The 27,296-nt window shown below is 44.0% G+C and overlaps 1 protein-coding gene across 1 annotated transcript; it reads right to left on the bottom strand.

Annotated features, from left to right (window-relative positions):
* Window positions 1-108: 108 nt before the first annotated feature.
* Window positions 109-27,081, bottom strand: LOC111976286 (collagen alpha-1(II) chain-like). The gene is made up of 53 exons (XM_024005079.1): window positions 26,787-27,081; window positions 22,486-22,505; window positions 22,183-22,215; window positions 21,174-21,206; window positions 20,920-20,973; window positions 20,328-20,429; window positions 19,686-19,763; window positions 19,180-19,224; window positions 18,795-18,848; window positions 18,009-18,062; window positions 17,028-17,081; window positions 16,734-16,787; window positions 16,497-16,550; window positions 16,326-16,370; window positions 16,153-16,206; window positions 15,441-15,485; window positions 14,926-14,979; window positions 14,440-14,538; window positions 14,268-14,312; window positions 14,022-14,120; window positions 13,783-13,836; window positions 13,553-13,660; window positions 13,369-13,422; window positions 12,962-13,060; window positions 12,781-12,834; window positions 12,067-12,165; window positions 11,815-11,868; window positions 11,570-11,623; window positions 11,215-11,268; window positions 11,042-11,095; window positions 10,765-10,809; window positions 10,510-10,608; window positions 10,225-10,332; window positions 10,045-10,098; window positions 9,841-9,894; window positions 9,647-9,700; window positions 9,086-9,139; window positions 8,878-8,985; window positions 8,629-8,682; window positions 8,456-8,509; window positions 8,176-8,337; window positions 6,913-7,020; window positions 6,242-6,349; window positions 5,650-5,703; window positions 4,866-4,973; window positions 4,706-4,759; window positions 4,484-4,591; window positions 4,298-4,351; window positions 3,557-3,664; window positions 3,160-3,448; window positions 2,762-2,949; window positions 2,255-2,491; window positions 109-2,071 (listed from the first exon to the last, which is right to left on the bottom strand). Exons 1-53 carry the CDS (start codon window positions 26,878-26,880, stop codon window positions 1,925-1,927), a joined length of 4,263 nt encoding a protein of 1,420 aa, XP_023860847.1. The 5' UTR covers window positions 26,881-27,081; the 3' UTR covers window positions 109-1,924.
* Window positions 27,082-27,296: the final 215 nt, after the last annotated feature.

Here is a 27,296-nt window from a genome sequence, read left to right as displayed (position 1 = left end):
GAATAACTCGAAAAGATTTAAGTAAACTAAAATGTGACATTTCTGATAATGTCAATGTAGGTTTGTAATAACAAGAATAATTTCCCTTTATAGAAGAATATATCACTGTTTAGTCTTTTCAGTCTAATTTTTATTGCTCAGAAGAAAGATATGGAGAGGTACAGAGAGGAGAGTGTAGAGGATAAGGGAAACGGGTCACCAAACCCTGACAAACACCTACGTGGCCATGTCTTGAAGCATCATTAAAACATTACTGTTAATGTACAAAATACTTCAATTCCATTCAGCACATCATTTTCTCTACTTTATTTATGCCTATTAGTTCAAACAAAAAGAAGACAACCATGCCTGACCCCACCCTGAAACCGGTGATTGAATACAGTACTTTCATTCCTGTGTTATGACATTCTCTCATAGGAAAATACACTCACGCAGTCGCACACTCACGCATGCATACTTACACACATGCCATGCACTCACAAACATTCAAAAAGGGTAACTGACCTCTCAACAACTACAACAAAAACAAAGTACACAGGCCTTGGGTTCAGTTAACAGAAAAAGCTATTCAACCCTCATGCCTTTTCTGTACTTATTTAAAAGAAACTCAGTTAAAAGTCAACTTAATTGTTACTTGGTATTTCCTTTTTATTTCCAATTTACATCAATTAAAAGTGTAACAAAATTAAAATAAAAAAAATGATCATGATCATAATAAAATTGAATAATAACAAAAAAATATACACACCCTCACACACCCCACCCTGGTTGTTTGGGCGGCTCTCCTTGGAGTCCCATGATTCTATTTGTGGGGCATGGACTCCATAGGGTACTACCCAAAGTCCCTTGGTTCTCTGCCTTGCCTGGCTGCACCTGTCCTCCAGGGTGGGGTGTGTGTGTGTGGTGTGAGGCTAGTGGGAATTGGGGGGGGGGGGGGGACGACAATGGCAGAGACTGAATTCTAAAACTCATAGCACCTTCTGAAGATGGAGCAACCCAAAGCAAAGATGGCCGTTCAGCCCCAGTTCCACCCAAAAGCAAATTTTGGTCAGCTCAAGATTTAAGGTGAACGTTTTCACTTTGTTTTTCAGCGTGAGGTAGCTTTAAACAATCAGGATGACTACAACTTTCCCCAATTTTATTAGAAAATGTAGGTTGTTTGTGAACTGAGTAAGATATTTTCCTCTAATGGACAGTGAAGACAATGGAAAAATACATCCCAAATGAATCCTCATTTTCCAAAAAGTGTTGGTGTGCATATATCTAGACACATGTACACACACAATGTGGAAATATATATAAACATCTGGCTGTTTATAAACACACACTTTTACAACATAGAACCAAAGATTTATAATGCACAGTAAAAGTTTCGCTCCTCGTCTTGATGGTAAAAAACATTTGGAGCACTTGGACTTGTTTATAATAACTGAAAATATGTTTTGGTCTACATTGATTCAAAATGGCATATTTGTAGCTAGGTCGGGGAGGAGAAGTGGGAGGTTCTAGGTCTTCTGTGGTAGAATGGGCTTGTGTTGCTCTTATGGTGAAGCTCCCCAGTCCTACTGTACCTCACCTCTGCCCATGTAAGGTTTAGACAATAAATAAGTGACATCGAGTCATGTTTCTGTTTCTTCATCACTCGTCTCTTGGCTTGGTCCCTCTTCCTCCTGGCTCATTCCCGTCAACTGTGGGCCATGGGAAACATGACTGGATCTCAGGAAGTGGGTTGACAGGGAATGCTGGAACGCCGGTGCCCTTCAGTGCTAACATCCATGGAGTACAACTTGGAGAGCACTTTGCCAGAGAAAAAGTTTCCTTTTTTTTTTTAAGTTAGTCTTTTTTGTAGAGTGTGTGTGTGTTGTTTCATAGTTGAGTTATTTCTTTCATGTTTTAGTTTTTTTCCCGTTGTGTTTATTTCACTTTACAAGAAGCAGACTGCGCCCACATCCACACCGAACTCCTGGTCCGCTCCTCCAATGTCCATGGGAGCAATGTCCACGATGGGCAGACGGGAGGTCTTCTGTGTTTTGTACTCGAAGACAGTCTTTCCCCACTGGCCTGTGTGTTTCTGTGGGACGACAACAGAGACGTGTTGAAGCACAGTAACCCACTATATAGTCCCATAGACTACAATAACGGATACATTTTTATTTTTATTTTTACCTTGACTGCACTGTGCCTTCCCCCATGGTCCTACTTAACTATGTCCATCCTTTCCCTGACCTAACTTGACAGTGCCTATCCCTCTCACCTTGCAGCCATCCTCCACAACGCTGTAGGTGAAGCGGCTGTTTCCCTCAGCTCTGATCTCCACGTCGTTGGAGCCCTGGAGCAGCAGACCCTTCTTCAGGTTGCCGGTGGATGCGTCCATGTAGGCCACGCTGTTCTTGCAATGGTAAGTGAGGTTCTGAGATGCTTCTGTGGACAGCAGCCTCAGGAAGGTCAGCTGGATACTGGCAGCGTTGGTACCATCCTCAGCGTAGCTGAACTATACAGGGAGAGGGAGGGTTAAGTGTGACATGGTAAGGACGAGTGCAGAGGTCATATGGAGGTCATAGATTCATGGATGGTAGGATTTTGTGATGTCTATCAATTATCTGCGAGGCTGAAATATAGGTTTCATTCAGAAAAGGAAACACTGAGGAAGGGTTTGACTGATGATCAGGATAACCCTTGAAATGAAGGTCTACTAAAGGAGTAGCTATGTTTCACTCAAAGGTGCCAGTGACATTATTATTCATAGGAAGAAGAGACTCACGTGGAATCCTCCATTCATGGTCTCTCCGAACCAGACGTGTTTGCGGTCCTTGCTCTTGCTTGTCCACCAGTTCTTTTGAGGCACATTGGCTATGCTGGGGTACACACAGGTCTCGCCAGTCTCCATGTTGCAGAAGACCTTGATGGCATCAGCTGTGCTACCAATGTTAGGATCCACCCAGTAGTCACCTGAAGAACGAGAGGAGCAGAGGAAAAATTGTTCAAACCCTAGCACTGTTTGGACTGATCATGTTATACATGTGTTCTTTCCTTTCTACATGGTATATTTTTTGGGAATCTTCCTTGATGAATAAAAAACAAAATTCCATAAATCCATTTCTCTCTTTTCTTTCCATTCCCTCTATCTTCTCCCTCTCCTCTGCCCGTTCCCCCACTCACCGCTCTTCCACTCTGGGTGGCACAGTTTGAGGTCTCTGCAGGTGCGGGCAGGGTTCTTCTGGCTACCATCAGGGCTGCGCAGGTTCTCGATCTGGTTGTTGAGGGACTTGAGTGTGGAGTCCACCTCCACGTCGTGCTGCCTCAGGGAGCTGGACGCCTCATCAGCTCTCATGTACCTCAGGGGATCTGGAGACTTCTCAGGCTGAGACAGGCCAGCAAAGGCAGACATGTCGATGCCAGGGCCGGGAGGACCAGGAGGACCAGGGGGTCCGGGGTTACCAGGTGGACCCTGAAGGAGGAGAGGAGATAAAATATGAAGACTTTAAGACTTTTGCTGCCACATGTACAGTATATATAGTATATTCAGGTAAGTCTAAGGTTGACAAGCGTTACTCACAGCAGGGCCAGTTTCTCCAGAACGACCACGAGGTCCAGGGGGTCCGAGGGGTCCAGGCTGACCGTTAGATCCATCCTTACCAGCGGGGCCGACTGGGCCAGGGGGTCCCTGAGGAGATGGATAGGGTGGGTCAGTCATGGCTCATACATATGGATGCTAGCATAGTATGAATACATGTAAGTCTCCCTTTAGTGTTTGGTTTCACATTGTTTTAAACTTTTACCTGATATAACGTTTTTGTCCAATTGTTGTTGATTATGTGTGAGAGTACTCTCTCTTTCATTCAAGAACAACCTGCTTATCGGACATTACAAATTTAGCATTTATCTCACTTTGGGTAAAAATGGTTCATGTTGTAGTGGCCAGCCCTTTCCTCCTCTTTATCATGTAATTCGTTTGAATGGATTATTTTAAAAGTAGTAACCTCTCCCATCTGTCTTCCATTCTTCCTTCCATAGCATGTTGTAATCACAAAAACATTAGCCTTCCTTGTTATCATAGAATAGGCTAATTAAAAAACACAGTGGCTATTTCCGTCCTCCACTTTATCATGGTGTTGGAGGATTATAACTAGATTATAATTGGTGTTGGTGGATTATGACTAGCCTATGCCCCTCATTATCATAGCATGGGATAACTACTGTATAGGAGTAGTCTCTATTTGTCTCATCAGAGTCTGGAGGGATTAGAGAAGTGTTCTGTCCTTTTCTCCACCTCTTCTTCTCTTTCGTCTGGACTCACCTTAGCACCACTAGGTCCGGCAGGTCCAGCAGCTCCCTGGTCTCCAGCGGAGCCCTGTTAAAATAATGACGACAGGAAGTCAGGGAACAGAACTTATTCCACATTGAAAGTCCGGCATTCTAGTTCTATGCAGATAGAGAGGTATAATAACTGGTGCAGTGTGGCCAGAGGATTTGGGTGACTTACTGGAGGTCCGGGAAGACCCTGCAGACCGGTGAAGCCACGGTGTCCCTTCTGTCCCCTCTCTCCTGTCTCGCCAGCCTCTCCCTTGTCTCCACGGGGTCCTTGGGGTCCCTGATGTAGAGAGGCAGAGAGTGTCAATCAACTCAGTGTGCCAATGCAGGTACAGCTACAGTAGGTATAGTTTATTAGAGAATGGTATGTGTGTTTCACAACATTCACACTCACAGCCATTCCTCTAGCGCCAGCTGGTCCAGCGGGTCCGGCAGGTCCTTGGGCACCCTAAAAACAAGAGTGAGGTTCTTAGACAGGCTAACAAGTACTATCAATTACAAAACACCAACATTTCTCTCGTTCATATTGTGTGTAGTTTTGTAGGGGTACTCACTCCCTCTCCTCTGTCTCCCTGCTTGCCCAGAGGGCCAACAGGGCCGGGGGCACCGGGAGCGCCAGGGGCACCAGGTGCACCTGCAGGACCAGTGTTACCACGCTCACCCTACAGGTGGAGAGAAGATCATAGGATATAAGGACATTTCAAGAACATTTGATATCTTATCCATCAATTGGACTGATTGGTTTGATTGGTGTATAATGCAGGTAAGTAAGCATCTCAGCAAACCAAAATTGGTTCTGTGAAAGTTCCTGAAACATTTGTTAGGATGCGGCAAATATTCTCATAACACAAAAACGGTCCAGTTGTGCTGATGATTATACGATGTTTGTATAAAACATTTGCCTGATGTTGCAAGAACGTTCCCAGAACACATTTCATTCTTCACTGGCACATTGTGTTGTTACATTACCTGGAAATCTAATGAGAACGTTTGGAGAATGTTCTGTGGTGGTTGTTACAGATGTTATGCACAACATTTTGGTGAATGTTAGAATATTTAATTTAAAACATAAAAAATCAAAAACATTTTGTTATCAAAAACATTATTTGAACGTTTTTGTGATTATCATCCTAATGTTAGATAAACCCTGACTAGAACTTAATGGGAATCTTAGCTAATGTTCGCACTTTGCTGGATTTCACTCCAAGGTCTACTACACAGTGTTTTATTTGTCTCATGCACCGAATACAGCAGTTGTAGTCTATACCTGTTGTATTCGGTGCATGTGACAAATAACATTTTATAGAATAAAATACAATTTGATTTGGAGTGTCTCACCTTGACTCCGGTGGATCCATCTCTACCAGGGGGCCCATCAGATCCAGCGTTGCCCTGTGAGGTAGAGACAGAGATTTAATCAATACATGAAATGTATTGGCTTCCAGTCGTGAAGTAGCTGCCAAAGCAACATGTTTGGGATCCATGGGTTAATGGTGCTGTAGAAATACAGATGACTGTGGTTGCTGTTGGCGTTTGCGATTGACTATGGTTGTGTTTTTTTTGTTTTCTGTTGTGTCATTGTTTATTTTGGTTGTTATTGTTACTGTTGTGGTCATTATTTACATTTTTGTTTTGTGGTAATTGTATGTGTGTGTGGAGGGAGGGGTGTTCTTGTTTTGGAAAGTTGCTGTTGTTGTTCTGGTGATTATTGATGTATTTTTATGTTGTTGTTTATGTTGCTGTTGTCGTTCCCATGATTCTTGCAGTAGCTCAACCCAGAGGTGTAATTATATTGGCCAGCTGGTGGCCCTATAGTGCAGCTATGGCCTTTATCCCAGTAATTGCTGCGTGCAGCTACAGTGGCCTATATTTGTTGTTGTTGTGGTTTATATTGTTGTTGTGGCTTGTGTTGTCGTGGTTTAGTTCTGACCTCTCTTCCGGGCTCGCCAGAAGGTCCAGACAGTCCAGGAGGCCCCACAGGCCCAGGGGGTCCACGATCACCACCAGCACCAGGAGCTCCCTGCTTACCGGGCTCTCCCTGGGACACACAGAACATCAGCGAATAAGTGTCAGAGGTCATCACTATAACCACAAGGACGTAACATTTGACTAGTCAATGGGTTAATGGACTTAACTATTGATTTGCATGCAAAGTAGGACTTCAGCAACTGGCTAAAAGCCCCTATGTGGGAAAAAGCAGCAAAACCCCAATAGAAAGTCTGTTGTAGTATGATGGAAATTAAAGTTCTGAATGCATCCCCGTTACAGCCAATTAGTCACTGAGTGATTGACTTCTTTGTGACAGTTTTAAGGAGAAAGAAGTCTGGATGTAGATCTGTCATATTGAACGTATGTGGATATCAGGACTCCATGATATAACAGTCGATCACTCCAGGCATCGTAGATATGATATTCTGGTAAACATGTTGCTTAGTTACCACTCAATGGTGCAGGACTAGTGGGAGTTATATGAACCTGTATTTAAAAAGAGCTTAACATACAACTGGACCAGTAAGAGCAATGGTTCCATAACAATGACCTGGCTTTCAAGTTCATAGCCTACTGCAAGTGTGGTAGTACTATCAGGGCTGAGATACTCACAGAAGGACCAGGAAGGCCAGGGAAGCCCCTCTCTCCACGCTGCCCAGGCAGACCAACAATACCACGTGACCCAGCCAGACCCTGGGGACCTGAAGGGCCATCAGGACCCTAGAGATAGAGAAGACGATAGGTCAGTTTAATACATTGACTTCACAACTCCAGCTCTAGCTCATTGACTTCACAACTCCAGTTCTAGCTCATTGACTTCACAACTCCAGCTCTAGCTCATAGCTCATTGACTTCACAACCCAGCTCTAGCTCATTGACTTCACAACTCCAGTTCTAGCTCATTGACTTCACAACTCCATCTAGCTCATTGACTTCACAACTCCAGCTCTAGCTCATTGACTTCACAACTCCAGTTCTAGCTCATTGACTTCACAACTCAGTTCTAGCTCATTGACTTCACAACTCCAGCTCTAGCTCATTGACTTCACAACTCCAGTTCTAGCTCATTGACTTCACAACTCCAGCTCTAGCTCATTGACTTCACAACTCAGCTCTAGCTCATTGACTTCACAACTCCAGTTCTAGCTCATTGACTTCACAACTCCAGTTCTAGCTCATGACTTCACACTCTAGCTCATTGACTTCACAACTCAGTTCTAGCTCATTGACTTCACAACTCCAGCTCTAGCTCATTGACTTCACAACTCCATTCTAGCTCATTGACTCACAGCTCTAGCTCATTGACTTCACAACTCCAGTTTAGCTCATTGACTTCACAACTAGCTCTAGCTCATTGACTTCACAACTCCAGTTCTAGCTCATTGACTTCACAACTCCAGTTCTAGCTCATTGACTTCACAACTCTAGCTCATTGACTTCACAACTCTAGTTCTAGCTCATTGACTTCACAACTCCAGCTCTAGCTCATGACTTCACAACTCCAGTTCTAGCTCATGACTTCACAGCTCTAGCTCATTGACTTCACAACTCCCAGTTCTAGCTCATTGACTTCACAACTCAGTAGCTCATTGACTTCACAACTCCAGTTCATAAGCTCATTGACTTCACAACTCCAGTTCTAGCTCATTGACTTCACAACTCTAGCTCATTGACTTCACAACTCCAGTTCTAGCTCATTGGCTTAACAACTCCAGCTCTAGCTCATTGACTTCACAACTCCAGCTCTAGAACATTGAAATTAAGTGATAGACAATCAAGGTGGCTGAGTTGGTGTTACTAAGCCTACAAGGGGTAAAAGGCTGGGTGGCGTTTCCTCCATGAGATATCATATAAGAGTGGAGAGGGAAGACTCACAGGGAGACCATCCTCTCCAGCATCTCCCTTCTCGCCAGGGGATCCAGCAGCTCCACGCAGCCCAGCGTCTCCCTGTCTTCCTGGGGTTCCAGAGTCACCACGAACTCCCTTAGGACCATCTTTACCAGCAGAACCAGCGGGGCCAGCAGCACCAGGGTTACCCTGAGAGAGGGAAACAGAGAGATGCAACATATTTCAATCACACAGATATACACAGGTAATCTGAATGAAAAGGTGACTTTATATTGTCTATGGATACTTGTGATGATGTGATACTCACGTTGGGCCCGGGAGAACCAACTCTTCCAGCAGCACCAGGGAAACCAGTAGCACCCTACCAACATGAGAGAGGGACAACACAATATTTCAGTAAAAGCAATTACAGAACATAGCATTTTATATTGTCACTTACTATTGGGTAATAATCTCTTATCATTGAAACTGTTGACTTACAGAAGCCCCCTGGGCACCACGAGCTCCTTTAGGTCCAGAAACACCAGTGGGACCCTGGAATAAAAAGCAACCAGAAACACAATTAGACAAAGAAACAAGAACAAAGAAACAAGAAGTGCATCAATTGTGTTCTCAAATACTCTCCATTTCTTATAGATTATAGAATGGTAATGTCTTGGGCAATAAGACATCTGTCTCTGGGACATACAGCTATTTTATATCTCAAAGTTCATTTTGAGGGGTACCTACCACAGGTCCAGGGGCCCCAGAGGGTCCTTGAGGTCCATGGGCACCACCATCTCCCTTCTGTCCAGCCTCGCCTAACTCTCCCTTGGCTCCAGGCTGACCATCTGCACCCTGGAGGATGGAAGATGCAGGTCAATAAAGATCCAACGTTTTATATGGATTAGATTATTGTTTACATTGAAACTGATGTGCTTAATGTGGTTCTACTCACAGGTGGCCCAGCGAAGCCAGCAGGCCCGGGAGGACCACCCTCACCACGGTCACCCTACAGGAAGAGAGAAGGGCTCAAAACAGGTGCCACAGAGGAAGACATTCTAACTGTACATGTATGTGTCCCTGTCCATCAAGTTGCAGGTGCAGTGATTTAATGTGAAGGAGGCTACAATATACTCAAGAAGTTAACCATTTTGGGATGAAATTCATTCTGAGGGATTCAAGATGGTGTACTTGGCAATTATTTTACCATTCATAACTGTATATGCTGGGAAACTTGGATAGTGAGTGGTCTTTGAATCAATATGAACAGTATCTTCAGATCAAAATGTCTGGTGACTTTGACTAAATATTCTGATCTGTAGAGCTCTACATTGTTAGAGCTCTACATTGTTTCATGGCAGGGTGTGGTTCTCTAGTTTCTTCCTGCACTCTGTACTGTAGTGAAGGTAGTTTGCACTTTGTACATTTCAAACCTGGGCATGTTGACAACATGATTGATTTAATACAAATCTAAAAACTGACAATATGAAACTGGAGGCAGAGAGATACAACTTACAGGAGCACCACGGGCACCAGCAGCACCAGTTGGGCCAGAAGGTCCACCCTCACCCTGAGAGGGAAGGAGAGAGGAATGACAAACCCATACTGTACACATACAGTACATTTTTACATTACAATCATCTGTCCAAAAACTATTAGACCATACACCTAATAACAGGTGAATTTTGTCATTATTATGGTAATTCTCACCTTTATGCCGTTGGGACCAGCTGGGCCRGGAGGACCAATGGGACCAGTCAAACCCTGAGGGGGAGGAGATAAGAAAGATGGAGAGGAGAGAGATGGAGTTATTATCGACCTCACTTGGGGTCATTGGATCATTGTATTTTAATATGCTGACAGAGTTGGCACAGGAGAGTGTGGCTATGTTCCCTGTTTCTGCTGAGTACTCACTCTAGAACCATCTTTTCCAGAAGCTCCCTCAGGTCCTTTCTCTCCATTGTCACCCTGTAAGACACAGAAAACCATGGCATCTTAGTATGTATCTAGCAGACATCATGATATAACCTTGCAATCCACCGTCTAGTTTTCTACGACTATGATTAGAGTATATTCTTTAGGGTTGTTACTCACTCTGTCACCCTTGGCGCCGGAGATTCCACCAGCTCCCCTCTCTCCTGGCATACCCTGCAGACCTGGGGGTCCCTGAGCTCCAGCACCACCAGCTGGGCCAATGGCTCCCTGTCAGAGAGGAGGAACATGGATTTAGAAGTTGGCTGATCACACTTTCTGATGTTTCTTTCTTCAGTAGTAGCTTTGTGATTGCCAGACTATAGGGACTCAGAAGTTCTCCAAGTGCCCAATAAAAGCAGAAACTCTTATTGAAGATGAGATTGGCCGAAGGGAGTGGCTCTTAACCTTCGGTCCATCACTCCCGGGAGTTCCAGGAAGTCCACGAGGTCCCTGCAGACCCTGAGTTCCAGCACCGCCTCTCTCACCAGGGAAACCACGCTCGCCCTATAAGGGAACAGAGATACAGGAAGTGAGAGGCAGAAACAGGGAGGACTACAGACGTAAAGGTTTGACAAGTAGATGGTGGTGGCTATGTAGATGATTATGGCAGTAAGAGAGAAAAACATCTATATCAGACTTATTGTGGAAATGAAAACTCACTCTGGGTCCAGTAGCACCAGCAGCACCAGCCTCTCCAGGAACACCCTACAGAGAGAGGAGAGAGACATTGTAGCTGCATATTTTTACAGTAGATAAATAATACCTTTTAGAATACAGCATGTGCTTGTGTTTGCTAGTATAACTTGATCAGGATAAAGTGCTGAGGTGTGTGATAACAAATGTGACGTGAGTAACATGGTTAGATGTTCCTAATGTGTTCAATCAATCAGGGACCTGGACAGGCCTGGTGTGTTGCTGTGGCAGTGTGGACACTCACCGCATCACCAGGCTTGCCTCCCTCTCCTGGGGGGCCGGCAGGTCCGGGCAGACCCTGCACAACAACACAAGACAGTCAGTGACTTCCTATGACATCATAAAAAATGGACATCAAGTTATTCCGAATGGAATCATATATGTTCTAGCCGATCCAGAAAAGTAAGGTGAACTCACCTGGAAGCCTGAAGGTCCAGCAGCTCCTTGCTCTCCTCTCTCTCCAGCAGGTCCCTAGGATGGAAGCACCTCAGATGATCAAAAAAGGTGATCAAGTGATTGACACAGCATTAGCACCCTGTGGAGCTGTGTGTAAGTTTGGGAATGCCATTGCATTCTCATGCTCAAAGAGAGATGCTAGCTATTACAGATACTATGGCTACACTTATGTTATGGGTGCACCAAATAAATGTATTATATTACTATGGGGTGCAGTTGTCATGTCTAATATAGATGTCTCCTTAAGAACTGTCTAAAATACTTTATATTGTTTTGTTGTATTTTACAATATGTCTGTCAGAGGTTGAGCACTTACAGGAGGGCCGAGAGGTCCAGCAGCGCCAGTCTCACCATCTTTACCAGCCAGACCCTGTTCAGAGAGAGAAAATGTATCAGTCTTCATGAACCACCACAGCAAAGGAAAGGATCGGTGTCAGATCCTCCACTGTTTTATTTCTTGAAACTTTGTGGGGGTTAAACACCAAAATTGCACAGATGTTAACTCAACTTCGCTAAGACCAAGGGATACAGGAAGGTCATCTAAAAGGTTAATCTACTTACTATCAGACCTTGCCGACCCACAAGACCCTTCTCTCCTGCCTTGCCAGGCTCACCCTGTTGAAAGAAAAATACACTGGTCAGTCACAGAGAAGAAGCATGGACATCAAGTGCAAGGGGAATTAAAGGGGACGTTTACATAGTTATTTGCCTGTACTGTCAGATACTGTCTGTATCTGGTGCTGGAGGCAAATCTACAGGCAATTTCTTCCCTCTGGGTATCAAAACATTATTAGAAACCCCTGTAACACTTACATTGGCTCCCTTTGGTCCGGGGAATCCCATCACACCAGGCTGGCCACGGGCTCCCTGAGGACCAGGTGGGCCGGGGCGACCGTCCTCACCAGCAGCACCCTACAGTACCACACACAGAGAAGAGAGGAGCAAGTCAACATCACTCGAGATCTCGTTTTTATTTTTATTTTACCCCCTTTTTCTCCCAAATTTCGATTTTGTCTCATCGCTGCAACTCCCCAACGGGCTCAGGAAGCGAAGGTCGAGTGATGCATCCTCCGAAACATGACCCTCCTAACCGCGCTTAACACCGCCTGCTTAACCCAGAAGCCAGCAGCACCAATCTGTCGGAGGAAACCGTTCACCTGACGACCGAGGTCAGCCTGCAGGCACCCGGCCCGCCACAAGGAATTGCTAGAGCGCGATGAGCCAAGTAAAGCCCCCCCGGCCAAACCCTCCCCTAACCCGGTCGATTCTGGGACAATGGGACTCCCGATCACAGACGGTTGTGATACAGCCCGGGATCTGTAGTGACGCCTCTACCACTGCGATGCAGTGCCTTAGACCGCTGCGCCACTCGGGTGGCCTCTCTAGTGAGATCTTGTACATCTTATACATCTCATGGGTTTAGAAAGGAAAACTCTGTATTACTGCACCAAATCTTAGTTAATTGTATGGCAAAATGTTTGAGTGGAATACAGTATGGGGTCTAGACGGGAAAAGAGGCATACTTACACCAGGACCAACTTTGCCTTGAGGACCAGCATCTCCAGGGCGACCAGTGAGACCCTGTGAGCATCACACACAATGAGAGAGTGTCAACCCAATACATGAAGGCTGACATGCTGAGCCACAGCTCTTGTTCTGGCTGGTTGTGATGATGGTGGTGGTGGGGACCTGGGGTACTACTACTCACTCTGGCTCCAGGAAGACCAGACTCTCCTGTGCGGCCGGGGTCACCAGTGCCTCCCTTAGGCCCACCCACACCGGGAACACCACGGTCACCAGGGGCTCCCTGTGGAGGAAGAGTGGAGAGAAAGAGAGGTATTAGTGTTTTATGCATTTATCACTCAAGCTTAAATGACATTGTTTATAAACTGTGATTAATACAATAGCCAATCATAGCTGCTACAACAGGATACCAGCAGTACAATATAACAGGTTTGGTTGTTTTGAAACTACTCAGCCGTCTACAACAACATCTTACAGTTAGGGACTCATTAAGTAGAATTTTTTATTATTGTGATTTTGCAACTACTTCTGTCCATTCCTGGATATCAGGTGAGATGGGGCATTGGGAACTTTAAAAGTGTCAAGACCCACCTTAGAACCAGCAAGACCATCCTGACCTGGGAAACCACGGTTACCGGGAGCTCCCTAGAAACAAGGACAGAGAGAAGAGAGAAGATTTCATTGATGAGGAATAGGATATGGGAAGAACTGATATGACCCAATGACTCAGAAGAAAAAAATCTGTGGTGAGATCTGTGATGGTTCAAATCCTTACTCTCTCGCCAGGAGGTCCAAGTGGTCCAGCAGCACCGGGCTCTCCTCTTGCTCCTCTCTTGCCCTCCTCGCCAGCAGGGCCAGGGGCACCTTGGGGACCTATAGGGCCCTACAGGGGGTGACCAAGAAGATAGCAGATTCATTTCAAACATACTTCCAGGTCCATCTCAGTAGAATGAAAAAGTGCAGATTTGATATGAATGATATATGTTCCACCAAAACAGAACTCACAAGCTCTCCCTTGGGACCAGCCTCTCCTTTGAAGCCAGGAATACCGGGGTCTCCCTACAACATAAACAGGTGCAAAGTCAAAAACATCTGAAATAGGGGCAATGTTGTCCACAGCACATTATCTGTCATGACCCCACCTCCCTATACACCCTCCAAGACTAACCAATGTAAACCAACCTACAGCACCACCAACATATAATTGGTGTGTCCAGGTTTTGGGGTGAATATAGGGGACTTACAGACTGTCCCTTGGGTCCAAGAGGTCCTGTTGCTCCCTGAGGTCCGGGGGGGCCACGGGGCCCGGGGAAACCAGGTGCACCAGCAATTCCAGAAGCGCCCTACAGAAAGAGAGAGATAAAGTAATTGAATATTACTGACTGAGCAGTAGACTGATAATGAACTAAGAGCAGTGTTTATTTCATGCTGAGTATATAAAGAGTGTAGAGGGTACATTCTAAACCCATATAGTGTAAGAATATGCTTACAGCAGATCCTTTAGCTCCAGGGATACCATCAGTACCAGGGTTGCCCTAAAGGAACAGAGGAGCAGAGACAAGGTGAAGAGATGAAAATAATGCATCAGTTAATTGATGAGAGATGATCAGTGTGAGATAATGCACTTCAGACTTTATCACAGATTGCCTGGATGTTACGTACAGAGGCACCAGCGGGTCCAGGAGATCCGGGTGTACCAGCCTCCCCACGGGGTCCCTGTGCGCCCTCAGTTCCACGTGCACCAGTGGGGCCAGCTTCTCCCTGTAGGATGGAGGAGATTCAGAGGACCATTAGGACTGCTGTTGCTTCTCTGTGCAACTCTTATTCAAACTGTACTCAGTGATGAAGTCAAATGGTATGGTGATTGGAGCTCATTTTCTCCCAGAGATGTGATCGACAAATCTACAGTGACTGTTCAATGTGTCCTTGAGGTAGAGTGACTCTGAGAATCTCATCTCATTGCAGCTTATCATTATTGATCATCTTATTAGAGCTGTTCACTAGTGTTGAAGTGAAATTAAGTGTCTCACCTGATGATTGGGAATTCATCAGACACACTGTTTGTCACATCAATAGGCTTCCATTGGGTTCAATCAGGTTATGACTGACATGATGCATGATAGAAACATAATGGCAATTAGTACAAACCTTGGCTCCTGGGGATCCAGGGAAACCGGGTGCTCCAGCAGGCCCAACAGGGCCCTGTAGGGATCAGAGGTCAGTTAATAAACGTACTAATTCCTGATTTTGCTATTATTGCACAAAAATACAACATTGACTGGAAGAAACAGTCAAGCAATTCTAAATCTATTCAAAAGTATTTGAAAATGTGTACAATTGTGATTGTGTTGTAATACATGAAGTGCATAATTGATTTCTGCATTGCATTGATGGTATCTTGTACAGCAGTGGTTCCCAACCTTTTTCGGCTACTGTACCACCAACTACATTTTGCTTTGCCCGGAGTACCCCTGAAGTACCTCTTCATGCATTTTACCAGTAGGCCTACGTTCTCATGAGTCTTCTCAAGTACCCCCTGTGGATAGGTCAACTACCCCCAGGGGCCCTAGTCCCCCTGGTTTGAAACCACTTTTGTACAATAATAATGAAAGCTATATGTCTTTGAGACAGTGAGGAAGCAACACGAAGAGTGCAATACGTACGGGAGGACCAGCAGGGCCAGGCAAGCCATCATTACCTCGGGCACCCTGAGGAGAGAGCAGACATGGGAGATATTATGATGGTACAGTACTCTGGGTGTTTATCGATGGACACATTTACACCATTGAGCAGGTTTACCTAAACATAATTGTAATTGTGACTAATTGATTTGCTACACAGCACATATTGAGTAGGTCTTCATCAGGTGTCCACATTAACCGAAGAGAAAGTCCTAAACACTGGGGTGGGATTGTCTGGTAGGCTAGTGTACAGAATATCACTGGGTCTGGTTAGGATTGTCTGGTAGGCTAGTGTACAGAATATCACTGGGTCTGGTTAGGANAGGCTAGTGTACAGAATATCACTGGGTCTGGTTAGGATTGTCTGGTAGGCTAGTGTACAGAATATCACTGGGTCTGGTTAGGATTGTCTGGTAGGTTAGTGTACAGAATATCACTGGGTCTGGTTAGGATTGTCTGGTAGGCTAGTGTACAGAATATCACTGGGTCTGATTGGGATTGTCTGGTAGGCTATTGTACAGAATATCACTGGGTCTGATTGGGATTGGGGACATGAATCCTCAAAAATATTAGGCATATCATTCAGGGCTTTGGATAATTTGGTGTGTAATTACTTGAATTGTTGAGTTCATGTATTATTCAAGAGTGCATTTATATCAGAGAGCGTTAAAGGCACATGTCTGTGTTAACTCACAGCAGTTCCAGAAGGTCCGGGACGGCCTCTCTCGCCAGGCAGACCACGTGGTCCCTACAGGAGACAGAGACACAAGATGAACACTTAGCTTGGTCACGTTAAGCAAAACAGTAGGTGATAAGAGCTTTTAACTCATATTATTCAGGTAATGCACAGGTGTACTGCTCTCTTACCATTGGTCCAGGCGCGCCGTTCTCTCCGGGAGCACCACCCTCACCCTATAGAGACGACACAGTCAGTCTGTCAGCCAATCAGACTGCTAATCAGACAGTCAGTCAGATAGTCAGACACAGGAATAGAAATGGAAAGATTTGATGAGTTGAAGATCTAGTTGGCAGTCTTACTTTGGCTCCAGCAGCACCGCCTTCTCCCTTAGCTCCATCCAGACCAGGGTGACCCTACACACAGACAGGCAGACAGACAGACATAGAGAGACACTTAATCTACATCCGTCTCATTAGACTGATCAATTAACACTAATTAGCTCATCTATTGTCTTGCTAATCATGTTGAACGTGTAACATCATAATATCCTTTCTGATGGAGTTGTGATTATAAATTAAGCATGATGAAACACCCACCCTGTGTCCTTTGATTCCAGGAAGACCAGGAGTTCCGGGGAATCCACGAGCTCCCTGAAATAAAGAGATAAATTAGATAATAAAGGATTCTGTGTGGGATTCATCTGTTAAAGTAACTTATATCTTAAGATATTGAATGTTTAATTGAATTTAATTGATCAGGAAATATTAAGATGTATCAAAGGCAATTGATGATAAAAAACTAGAGAGCGATGATCCATGGCAATGTGCTCTAATGTTTTGGACATGGTTTTGTATACTTTTTGGGACTGTCCTCTATGTCTCTCTGTTTACCTGAGGTCCTGCAGGTCCACGCTCACCAGCCTTTCCAGGTTTGCCAGCCTCACCCTAGAAATAAAGAGAGGGAGTAATGATTGATTATGATTATAGGTATGATTATCAGGAGTGTATCAACTGAATAATAAATGTCCAAGAGAATTTTTCACATTTTATATTTCAAGCAGATGAATTCAGCTCAGGAAGAGATGGCCCCCTGGTGGACATATTTGTGTACATGATGGGGGGGTGGGGGGAGGTAAATATGGGACTGCAGATTGTGGACATAGAGCTGAAGATTATTTGCACTATAGATATTCAATGGGGGACAATGGTAGGCAAGTGTGGTGCTTTGTGGACTGCTTCGTGATACTGTGTCAAAGAGAATCATGCTTGTGGTTTTAAACAGTGGGGGAAAAACAAGGTCCACTCTTCATGATGGAACAAGGGGCACTGGAGTATGGCCTGGTCCCAGATCTGTTTGTCCTTTTGCCTACTCCATTCTCATTGTCAAGTATGACAATATCATAAGAAGTTGGCAAGAGAGCAGAAACAGACTGTCACTCAGGCTACTGGAGTAGAAACAGACTGTCACTCAGGCTACTGGAGTAGAAACAGACTGTCACTCAGGCTACTGGAGCAGAAACAGACTGTCACTCAGGCTACTGGAGCAGAAACAGACTGTCACTCAGGCTACTGGAGCAGAAACAGACTGTCACTCAGGCTACTGGAGTAGAAACAGACTGTCACTCAGGCTACTGGAGTATGGCAAGTCAATAGGTGAATGATAGTTTGGGCAGGTGGTAAGAACTTTGTTAATGCGCTCTATATACATAACACAATTTAAGTAACGCAGCATATTTAGAGCTCTACATGTGATAGTGAAGCCTTTGCCAATAACATGGTGTGTGCTTGTGCTCTACTTGAGCATGGATTTGACAACAGAACTCAGACCTGAGCCATGGATCTGGTTTTGTTGATGAAGATGACAATACTTACATCACTTCCTGGTTTGCCAGAAGGTCCGGGTGGTCCGTGTGGTCCCAGTGGGCCCTGTTATAAGGAGAGAGAGGTGGTTGTTATTGTTTAGGATGGAGGTTGTAGGCTTAATTGTTGTGACTAAGAATAAACTAGTGTAAGAAGCTACCTTCCCACAGTTAACTAAAATGAAACAACGCCATTCCACATTTACATCATAACTTCAGTGCCTTCACCCTTGTCTTCGAAGTCTCATTGCCAACTCTAATGAAACTGTTATGTAGCAGGCAGTTATGTTAAAAAGGAAACCCTGTCTATTTTTATCTGACATTCACAGCATGTAGAGGATGGTGGCATTTTCCTGTTGCTAGTGGTTTCATTTTAATGAAGAGTAATGATGTTGGTGATTTTCACTTGAACGCTGTGGGGGATGGAGGTCCATGTGATCCTAACATAGGCAGACATTCCATCCACTTCTACAGGTCAGGGATTATAGGTCAAACTGTGTTGCATAAGGTCTTTTTATAGAAACAAAATGCATAAAACAACTATCAGTGCTGAGGATGAGAATGTATTAATTATATTGCCCATCTGAGTGGGTTTATTAGACACTTTCACTATAAACCCTAATTTCTCTGTTTTATGTGGTAAGTATGCAATCATATAGCGAACAATGGAAAACTACTCCCTAGATAGCTAATACTAGAATGCGCCGGTGTTGCTGCCAAGGTCTACGCATTCTAATTGTATGTTGTTATCGTGACACCGAGATTTGCGGTGCACCCTGGGATAGTTTTGGATACTCACAGCTGGGCCTGGCTCTCCAGTCTCTCCGGGGTTACCTTGGAAACCTTGTGGGCCCTGGAATTGATTAGAAGGAACATTTAGTCAAAGACATCCAGATAGTCTGCATATTGCTATTGGCTTAGGGTGTCCACAATACGGATCCATACCGCATATTAGGATACAGATAAGCCATAAAAGAATGTCTTAACCATCCAATACCGAAGGTTAAAGGGTCAAGTACTATTCTACAGTACTGAGTCGTATGTACATAGACATCTAACACAATGTCAGTAGCTGTTAGCTATTAAATTACAGTAGCAATTACACAACATTCTCCTTCTGTTGTGGTCATTAGTAAGGCTTAGAGAGGTGTCCAGCCCGCAGTAATGAAGGTGTGTATACTTACAGGGGCTCCAGAAGGGCCAGGTGGACCACGGGGACCCATAGGGCCCTACAGAGGGAGAGGAAATGCATAATATTTATAACAATTTATAGCTCAAAAACTGTTGGGATATTTGATAATTAGTCATGTCTTAAGACACAACCCTTTGAATTGTCAGGCAAGCCATTGTATCCAAATAACATGGTCTATGTGTCTTATGATGTTGCACAATTAGTTAGTTCTCAGCCTGTAGTTGTATGGTGGTATGAGAACAAAGAAGGAAAATAAATACAGTACATGTTAATGGGGTTGGCAGATAGCATACAGTGGTTCATTTTCACCACAAGGTGGCAGTCTGGCTTCAAGTCTGTAATACAGCATGCTACTACCACCCTACATTCACCATATACCTACCTATCTATTTAGCTTAAAACTATGATTTTATGTGTTTCATTAATTCATTATGAAGTATTTTTAACCCCTCTGGATTCTGTTAAGTTCATGTACAGTAACATCTCCTGTCCCCTTACCATAGGTCCTTGCATCACTCCCATCTGTGCACCTCCAGCTTTCTCGTCGAATCCACCAGCCATCTGAGCAGCAAAGTTCTGCAGAAAGGATTGGGGACATTGTAACTGAATTGACAGCATCTACAGTAGATTCATTGCCCCCTGGTGTCTACCAAAGCTTTCACAGGCTGTATTTCTGCCTCACCACTGCTCTGGCGCAACAAAAAATATGGGGGCACATTTACTTAGTAGTTGTCAGGAGGGATAATAATGGTGAGATTGACTGTGATACAGTAGCTTAGCAATGTGTCATCCATCTTTCTTTCTCAATCCTTATTCTACTAACACATAGAACAGCACATAGGCTTATAGCTTAGTCTCTTTCACACACACACACACACACACACACACACACACACACACACACACACACACACACACACACACACACACACACACACACACACACACACACACACACACACACACACACACACACACACTTCTGACAATTAGAGTATTCCCGATGCTCTACTGCTACAGTCTGTCAACAGGGTGTGCAGAGTGCTTCTCTGCACCACACAGACAAAGACACAGAGTTTTGTGGCGGTGACGTCCTCCCCCATTGATCTACTGTCCTGTCCTTTGTCTCATGCCACTTACCCCGCCAAGGCCTGGAGGTCCGTTAGGTCCGGGTGGGCCAGGGGTTCCGGGGTTCCCGGGGATGCCAGGCTCGCCATCTCTGCCTCTGGGGCCAACATTTCCCTAGGGAAAATGAGAGAGGGACAAACGCATTCAACAACGTGTTCAATACCTAAACATGTTCAGTATTATGACTGAATGTTATTCTGTTCGGAATCAATCAACAAATCAGTCAATCAATCAACCAATCAATCAACCAGTCAATCAACTGTAATGCATCAATTAACCTTTCAATTTGCTGCATTACTAGCCTGGCCAATGGTGAATAATTGCAGAGAACATATTGAGGTGCTTTAGGGATGCATGCCACTATGTTGTTTGAATATTATTGTAATTTGTTAGTCATTATAAAGGATAATCTTCTCATATTGGGGAGGTTTTCCAAAATAATGCAGCATATATATCTCACTATCGTGGAGCTAAATTCAAAGTCTCATACATAATAAACTATGCAGTGATCTCTCACAGCAACTACAGATGTTGAATGGTTAGCCTTGATTTCAGTCCACACCACAGACGGATTCCTAAAAGTTACAGGGATTCTGTGTCTTACCTTATCACCCTTAGCTCCGGCTGATCCACGAGGTCCCTGCTCGCCTGAGGGGCCCTGCGCAAACAAACATATTAGGATGACCAATAGTACTTCATCAAGGATATTGTGCTGGGGCAAGATGCACATTACAACTCATGAAAGATATTCTGCAAGGCAAAATACAACACAAATAATATTTCATAGAATATATTCAAACAATCGTCATTATAATTCATAAAACAAATGAGCAAATACATATATGAGAGTATGTTTACCATAGGGCCTGCTGGTCCATTTGCTCCTACAACCTGGACAATGGAACATAAAGGATAGCTTGCTCAGATATCAACACTTGTTGGGATAAAAGTAGTCTTGTGAAAGGCTTGATGTCTTTGATACAGTGTTGGGTTGCACTGATTTGAATAGCTAAGATGCTGGGAAAGAACATTCCAGTACACTGTGGCCATGGACAAACAGCACAAAATAGACTTCACCAGGAAGTCTGTTGACAGACAAGTTAGTTTAGCTGAAAACATCTTCTGCTTGTCAGGGTTCGTTTTCTAAGAATCCTTGCATACCAGGGAATAAAAACGTTACTAAATGGATGTATGGTGATTGGTTTGGATCCATTATTTCCGAGGAATGTAGGCTTCCTTCCATGTTGTCATTCAATGCCCTAAAAAGACAGCAGGTTCAAAGCATGGCAGCTAATCACTTATCAACTGGAGGCTTTTGCTTTCTTGGAATCATATTATTCCCAAAAAGAAAAAGAACAATGTGCAAATTGGTCATCCGTAACACTCAATGGAATGTTGCCTGTCTATCCACAGTTCATCCAAGATGCTGAGGAGAGTCAACCCAGATACTGACGTGGATAGCTTTACTGCATGTATGTGAGTTTTAAGTGAGGCTATTGTAACATAGTCACATAGTCTTGAAAAGCTTTATATGCAGTTGTTCGCGAATGCTTGGCAATGGCATGCATGGGTACTTAAAAATAACCTTCAGTCCCTTCACTTAGATTTGATGGACAAAATAACCTTCTGATGTCTTTCTGAGTAAGCATGAGCTATAGTGCAGCCCATAAGCTATCGTATGCATGAGCTATAGTGCAGCCCATAAGCTATCGTATGCATGAGCTATAGTGCAGCCCATAAGCTATCGTATGCATGAACGATACTGAGAAGAAATCAGAGCGAGATAATACAAATCAAGAGATCCCCTGCGTCAAGAATAGCGGCTAAATAATTTGACTAAACTGTAAAGCTGAGGGTGCATACTTACATCTGCAATCTCGCCGGGTTCCCCCTTCTGGCCCTAATGAAGTACATTAACAAGAAAGTCAGTGGTCATAATTTAAACGTATCTGTATTAAGACATACTCACATCATGTAAGTCTAAGTGTTGTTTAGTCTGAGTGTGTGGATGCAGTGTTTAGATGATCACGTAATATGATACAGTGTGAAATATGATACATTGTCTAAAATAACACATTGCTGATCCAACAACAGAAAATATCCTTCAATTGTGAGTTGTCCAGAACAGCTTTCAGTATAGCTATCATATCATCGTTGCCCATGGTCTCACCTTAGCACCAATCGCCACGTCTGATGTTGTAGATGGGTGGGATGAGGAAGAGAGAGAAAACAACATTAAAAAGGGTGACCCTGAGACTGCCGGATTGCTGTGTGTAGGGGCCAAACCTCCAGGGGTTGAAAACCCCAGATGAAAAGCCACACCTGTGGAAACCAATAGAAACCAAAGACAGTACTCCAAACCCTAGACTCTGAGAACCATCCAGAGTGTGTTGGAGGGTAAGCTGTAGTTCCATGTTGAGGGAGATGGTGCAGAAGCAAGCAAAGCCAGGGGATGGGACAGATGTTTGGATCAAATCCTCAGTGTGTAGTGGATACCAAAACTATTTGTCTCTATAGCGTATTTTGGAGCCTACAACTGAGAACATTGGCACATCCTATGGAGTTCAAAGCATAAATGGCCTAAGGGAGGAAAGCATCCTGTTATGAAATGGCACACTACATGGTTATTACGATAGATTGATGATAAATATCCTCAAGTACTTACAATTTAGTTTTTAAAGACAATTCTAAATCTTTCAAAATGCATGAACATGATTGTTTCAGAAAAGAAAGACATAACATATAGACAATGACTGAAATGTGAAAGCAGCTTTGGTTTAGTTGCGTTGTTTGATGAGCAAATATGACTATTCTACGTTGAAAGTGAACATATCTTAGAATCTTGATAGGATAATATTGAGTATTATAATATTTTACTATCTTTGCATCTCTTCTCTTTGCTAATGTTATATATTGTGTGTTGAGCCTGGGAGTAGGTTGGGTCAAGTCTGGTAAAGTGAAGTACAGTAATGACTCTCCCATGTGTGTCACTGGAAATTGGATCATATCCATACATGACAGGGGTAATATGTGACAGGTGTTTAAAAAGATGATGCTATAGAAAATGTGTCTTCAAAAAAAGGGCAAAGCAGTCAAAATGTTCTGTATACACACTAGTGATGGAAGAAATTAAACTTCAGAACCCCAAAGTTGGTGGGACTATCATGTGTTGTCAATCATTGTCTTACTTCACCCAATAGGATCGCTTTGATGTGGTGGGAACGGAGCTTCCATTGGACAAAATGAGACAGTGATTGGCAGCTCAGGATAACACAGCCTCCCATAGGTTCTGAGGCTTCTTAGCCACCCGCCACTAAAATGAACGCAAACTTAGAAGTGTCTCATTTTCATTATTGACCCTTGTTGTTTGTGGTGGAAACCAGATTCCACGACTAAGGGATTAAACTCCTCATAAAGTGAACATCCATAGAGAGAGTGAACATCCAGAGGATGTTGCAGGTTTAGTCTCCAACCCAAAACAAGCAGGGAAAAAGGTAACACTTTTGAATAGGGAACATCACAGCTAGCTACTTGTAAATACCTAGCCACAAAATCTGTCCTGACTCATGTCTGCACACCAAAGTCATGTACAGTACAATAAGCTACTGGGGACCTGTTAACCCCAGTTAACATCTTAACTGCCATTTACTTCCCCATTCAAAAGTGTTGGTATGTTAAGAGCGCAGTAATTTATTTATGAATGTGTGAATAAATAAATGACAACCAGTGGGGGCGCTGGCGTCCGCAGGGCAGATGGGGCAGCACTCTCCAGGTTGGATGATAGGGTTGGTACACTCTTTTATCTCCTCGCAGATGATCTCATCACACAACACTGACCCGCTGTCACACACACAGATACGACACGGCTCCGGCTTCCACACATCCTTATCATTATAACGATGGTCATCCTGGATGCAGGAGCCTGGCTCCTCTGTGGCCAACACCAGGGGGTGGTACAGAGGGCATGGGGCAGAGATGGGATGGAGGGTGGTGGTGGGGTGGCAAAGAGGGCACGACAGTGATCATAGTAGATAGGTGAGGGGAGGGAGCATGAGGGGTGGCATGGGTAAAAAAAATGGCAGGATAGGTTAGAGGGCAAGCAGGATGGGCATTGCGTGCAAGATGGTGGAGGAGAGGGGTGGGGGTCACAGAGAGACAGGGTGGAGGTGAGTGGTGGCAGTTGGGAGGGAGAGAGACACAAGTTATCAGCTTAGCATGAGGCCTCATTTACACCCCATGCACAGCACACAGCATCACAACACCACAGCACACAGCATCACAACACCACAGCACACAGCATCACAACACCACAGCACACAGCATCACAACACTCTCACTCACATGACTGCACACATAGCTTGGGAGAGTTATCCACCACATTAAAGACAGAAGCATATCAGCATAATTAATATCAATATGTCCATCATATCCAGGTATTAGGCCTAATAGACTCATCTCAAAACTCTTCAACATGGATTGGCAGCATGAACAGACAGGATCTGTCAAGGCATTGGTCTGGGTGAGTGCTGATTCGGGACATTGATTTTACCTGGGGGCCTCAGTCTCACAAGCTCTAACCACCAGCCGGTGGTTTATTTTCATAAAACAGCACACCTCAGGAAGCCTCACCCAGGTTTATTTATCCTGCACGCAAACTGCTAGATGTATTAATTTAGAAGGAAGCCAAAGCACCAGAAACATCCATTCAGATTACAGTAATCGTATGCAGAAAGCAGCTTCAATGCAACCAACAAAGAGTACATTTAGCAGTGCCATTTAAAGGCAGTAGTAGGTATTTCTCCCAGTGGAGTGAGTATATTTAACCTGTAGGCCTGCTGCACTCTCTGGTGACCAATGGACCTGCATGAATGAGTCCCTCACATTGGGAGACTGTGCCCAATGACAAGCTGCTGCCCTGAGTAAACAGGGAATCCTTCATAAATTCTCCATCTGGATCGCATAGCTGTGTCAAGCACCAGTTCAGACACATTGGAGAATTAAGAATGGGGAGCTTTCATGCATAGGGTCTCAGGTTTGGCCTGCTAAATATAACGAAATATAACTATTTGTTTTTCTTGCATTAGTGTAAAAGTGGTTCTTATCACATACCTGCTACCAAACTATACTATATAACATGAGTAGTCCATTTAAGCTTTCCCCACATAAGGTGGGGTTGGTTGGTGACGTGTTGTTCCACAACTTTTCTTTGAGTTGTGGTGAGATATATATGGACACACAATCCCTAATTCATCACTAAAGGCTTAAACTACCACTACACTGAGCATGTGGCCGCTACATTCTCTTATTTGGGGTACTAAATGGTTGAACGATTATAGCCTATGTAGCACAGGTCCATGAATATGTTGATTATAAAGCAGCACATTATATATTACACATTGTATGATGTAGTATAGCCCATCTCTCTAGCGACATACAGAGAGTATCCTGTTCCAAAGTTTGTTCATAAAACACCTACTCCTCTCTCATTAAGTGACCAACTGCCATTCACTTCCTGCTACCCTTTGAGCCTGCTCGTCTGGGGTCAAGTTGTGTCTGGCCCTGTCTCTTTAAATGATGAACTATTTAATCTACAGTATTTCAGCCACCACCCAGAAACTCAAGCAATTTCAATCGCTCAATTCTAACAAATAGTCACCTTAAACAATATAACTATTCATTTGAAATCAGAACTGATAATGTTGTTTTCTCAGGAGGGTAAATGCCACTCTGAACAACAGTAAAAGTTCTCTAAATTGCCTAAAAAGCTACGGAACTGCCAAAGCATCTCAAGAGAGCCACTGTGTCTGTCTGATGTAAATAGATTAGTGCTGTTAAATACTGGCACTAGAGAGAGTGCTTGTGCAGCGACGGGATCCACAGTGAATATCCAGTAGTGAAACAAACGCACACTTGTTCACCTGGTCCTCCATCCCACACAGATGTGCCTTGATAGCCTCACCTATGTTCCCCCCAAAAAACTATTTAAATGCATAGGCCCTGTATATCTGCAAACACTTACAATGTAATTAACATGTTGTAATTAACTATGTCAATATCAAACCAGTATTAGGATATACTGTTCAATTCAATACCATTATTTAAATAGTAATTTCTTAATTTGACATCATGGACAATATAACAGTCCAGATAAATCACATTTAATCTCTGAATTGTATCTGCCAGAATTGTAATTCATAATTGTGCAATTCCTCCAACGAATGACCGATACTTTTCTGAGTATGTGCCCCTCCATCAATGCCAATGTTGATATATCTTGAATATCATATCATGTTCACAGCAGTTTTACATTCAACACTCGGCCTATTCATTTTGCAGGCGAGAATTGAGCAGAAACTGCACACTTTAAACACCAAGGTAGTGCCACAGACATACAGAAAGAAAAAGATTAGTTGATAAAATGCGATCATCAGAAGAATCCAAAAGAAAATTCAACAGAAAGATGCAACTTACGGTCATCCTCTTCCTGACATCTGACAATGGATAGTAAAACAACTTGGGATGCTACAAGTAGCAGAACAGTCCGTGAATCCACAAAGCTGAACATGTCTAAATATTAGACATGCAGGACCTTGGGTGAGGAAAAAGATGTGACAGAGCAGACGCAGCTCTCTTTAAGTGATGTGTAATGTGTGTTCCCAGAGACTACAAGGGAACCATGCAGTCAACCTTCCTAAATGGAAGTGGAATCCAACGCGGGGCCCCAGCCGGCACTTTACACCCACCGCGTCAGAGCAAGAACCGGGGTTTTATGTCCACTCTGCCTTCTACCAATCTTCGTATATTCCAAAATACAAGTCCGACCCCCTACCCCCAGTGGAGCTGAAACTCGACCCACATTTCCCTCCCCTCCACTCCTTCAGCGTCTATTCTCCAAAGGACCTCTCTTTCCCTTTCCTCTCGTGACATGTGGAGATGAGGTAGGCTACCTATAAATCACACTTTTTGGTTCTCTTTCAACCC

Source organism: Salvelinus sp. IW2-2015, linkage group LG17 (assembly GCF_002910315.2).
Source record: "Salvelinus sp. IW2-2015 linkage group LG17, ASM291031v2, whole genome shotgun sequence".
NCBI classification, from domain to species: domain Eukaryota; kingdom Metazoa; phylum Chordata; class Actinopteri; order Salmoniformes; family Salmonidae; genus Salvelinus; species Salvelinus sp. IW2-2015.
The sequence above is the reverse complement of the archived record's forward strand: the minus strand, read 5'-3'. Positions and strand labels throughout refer to the sequence as shown.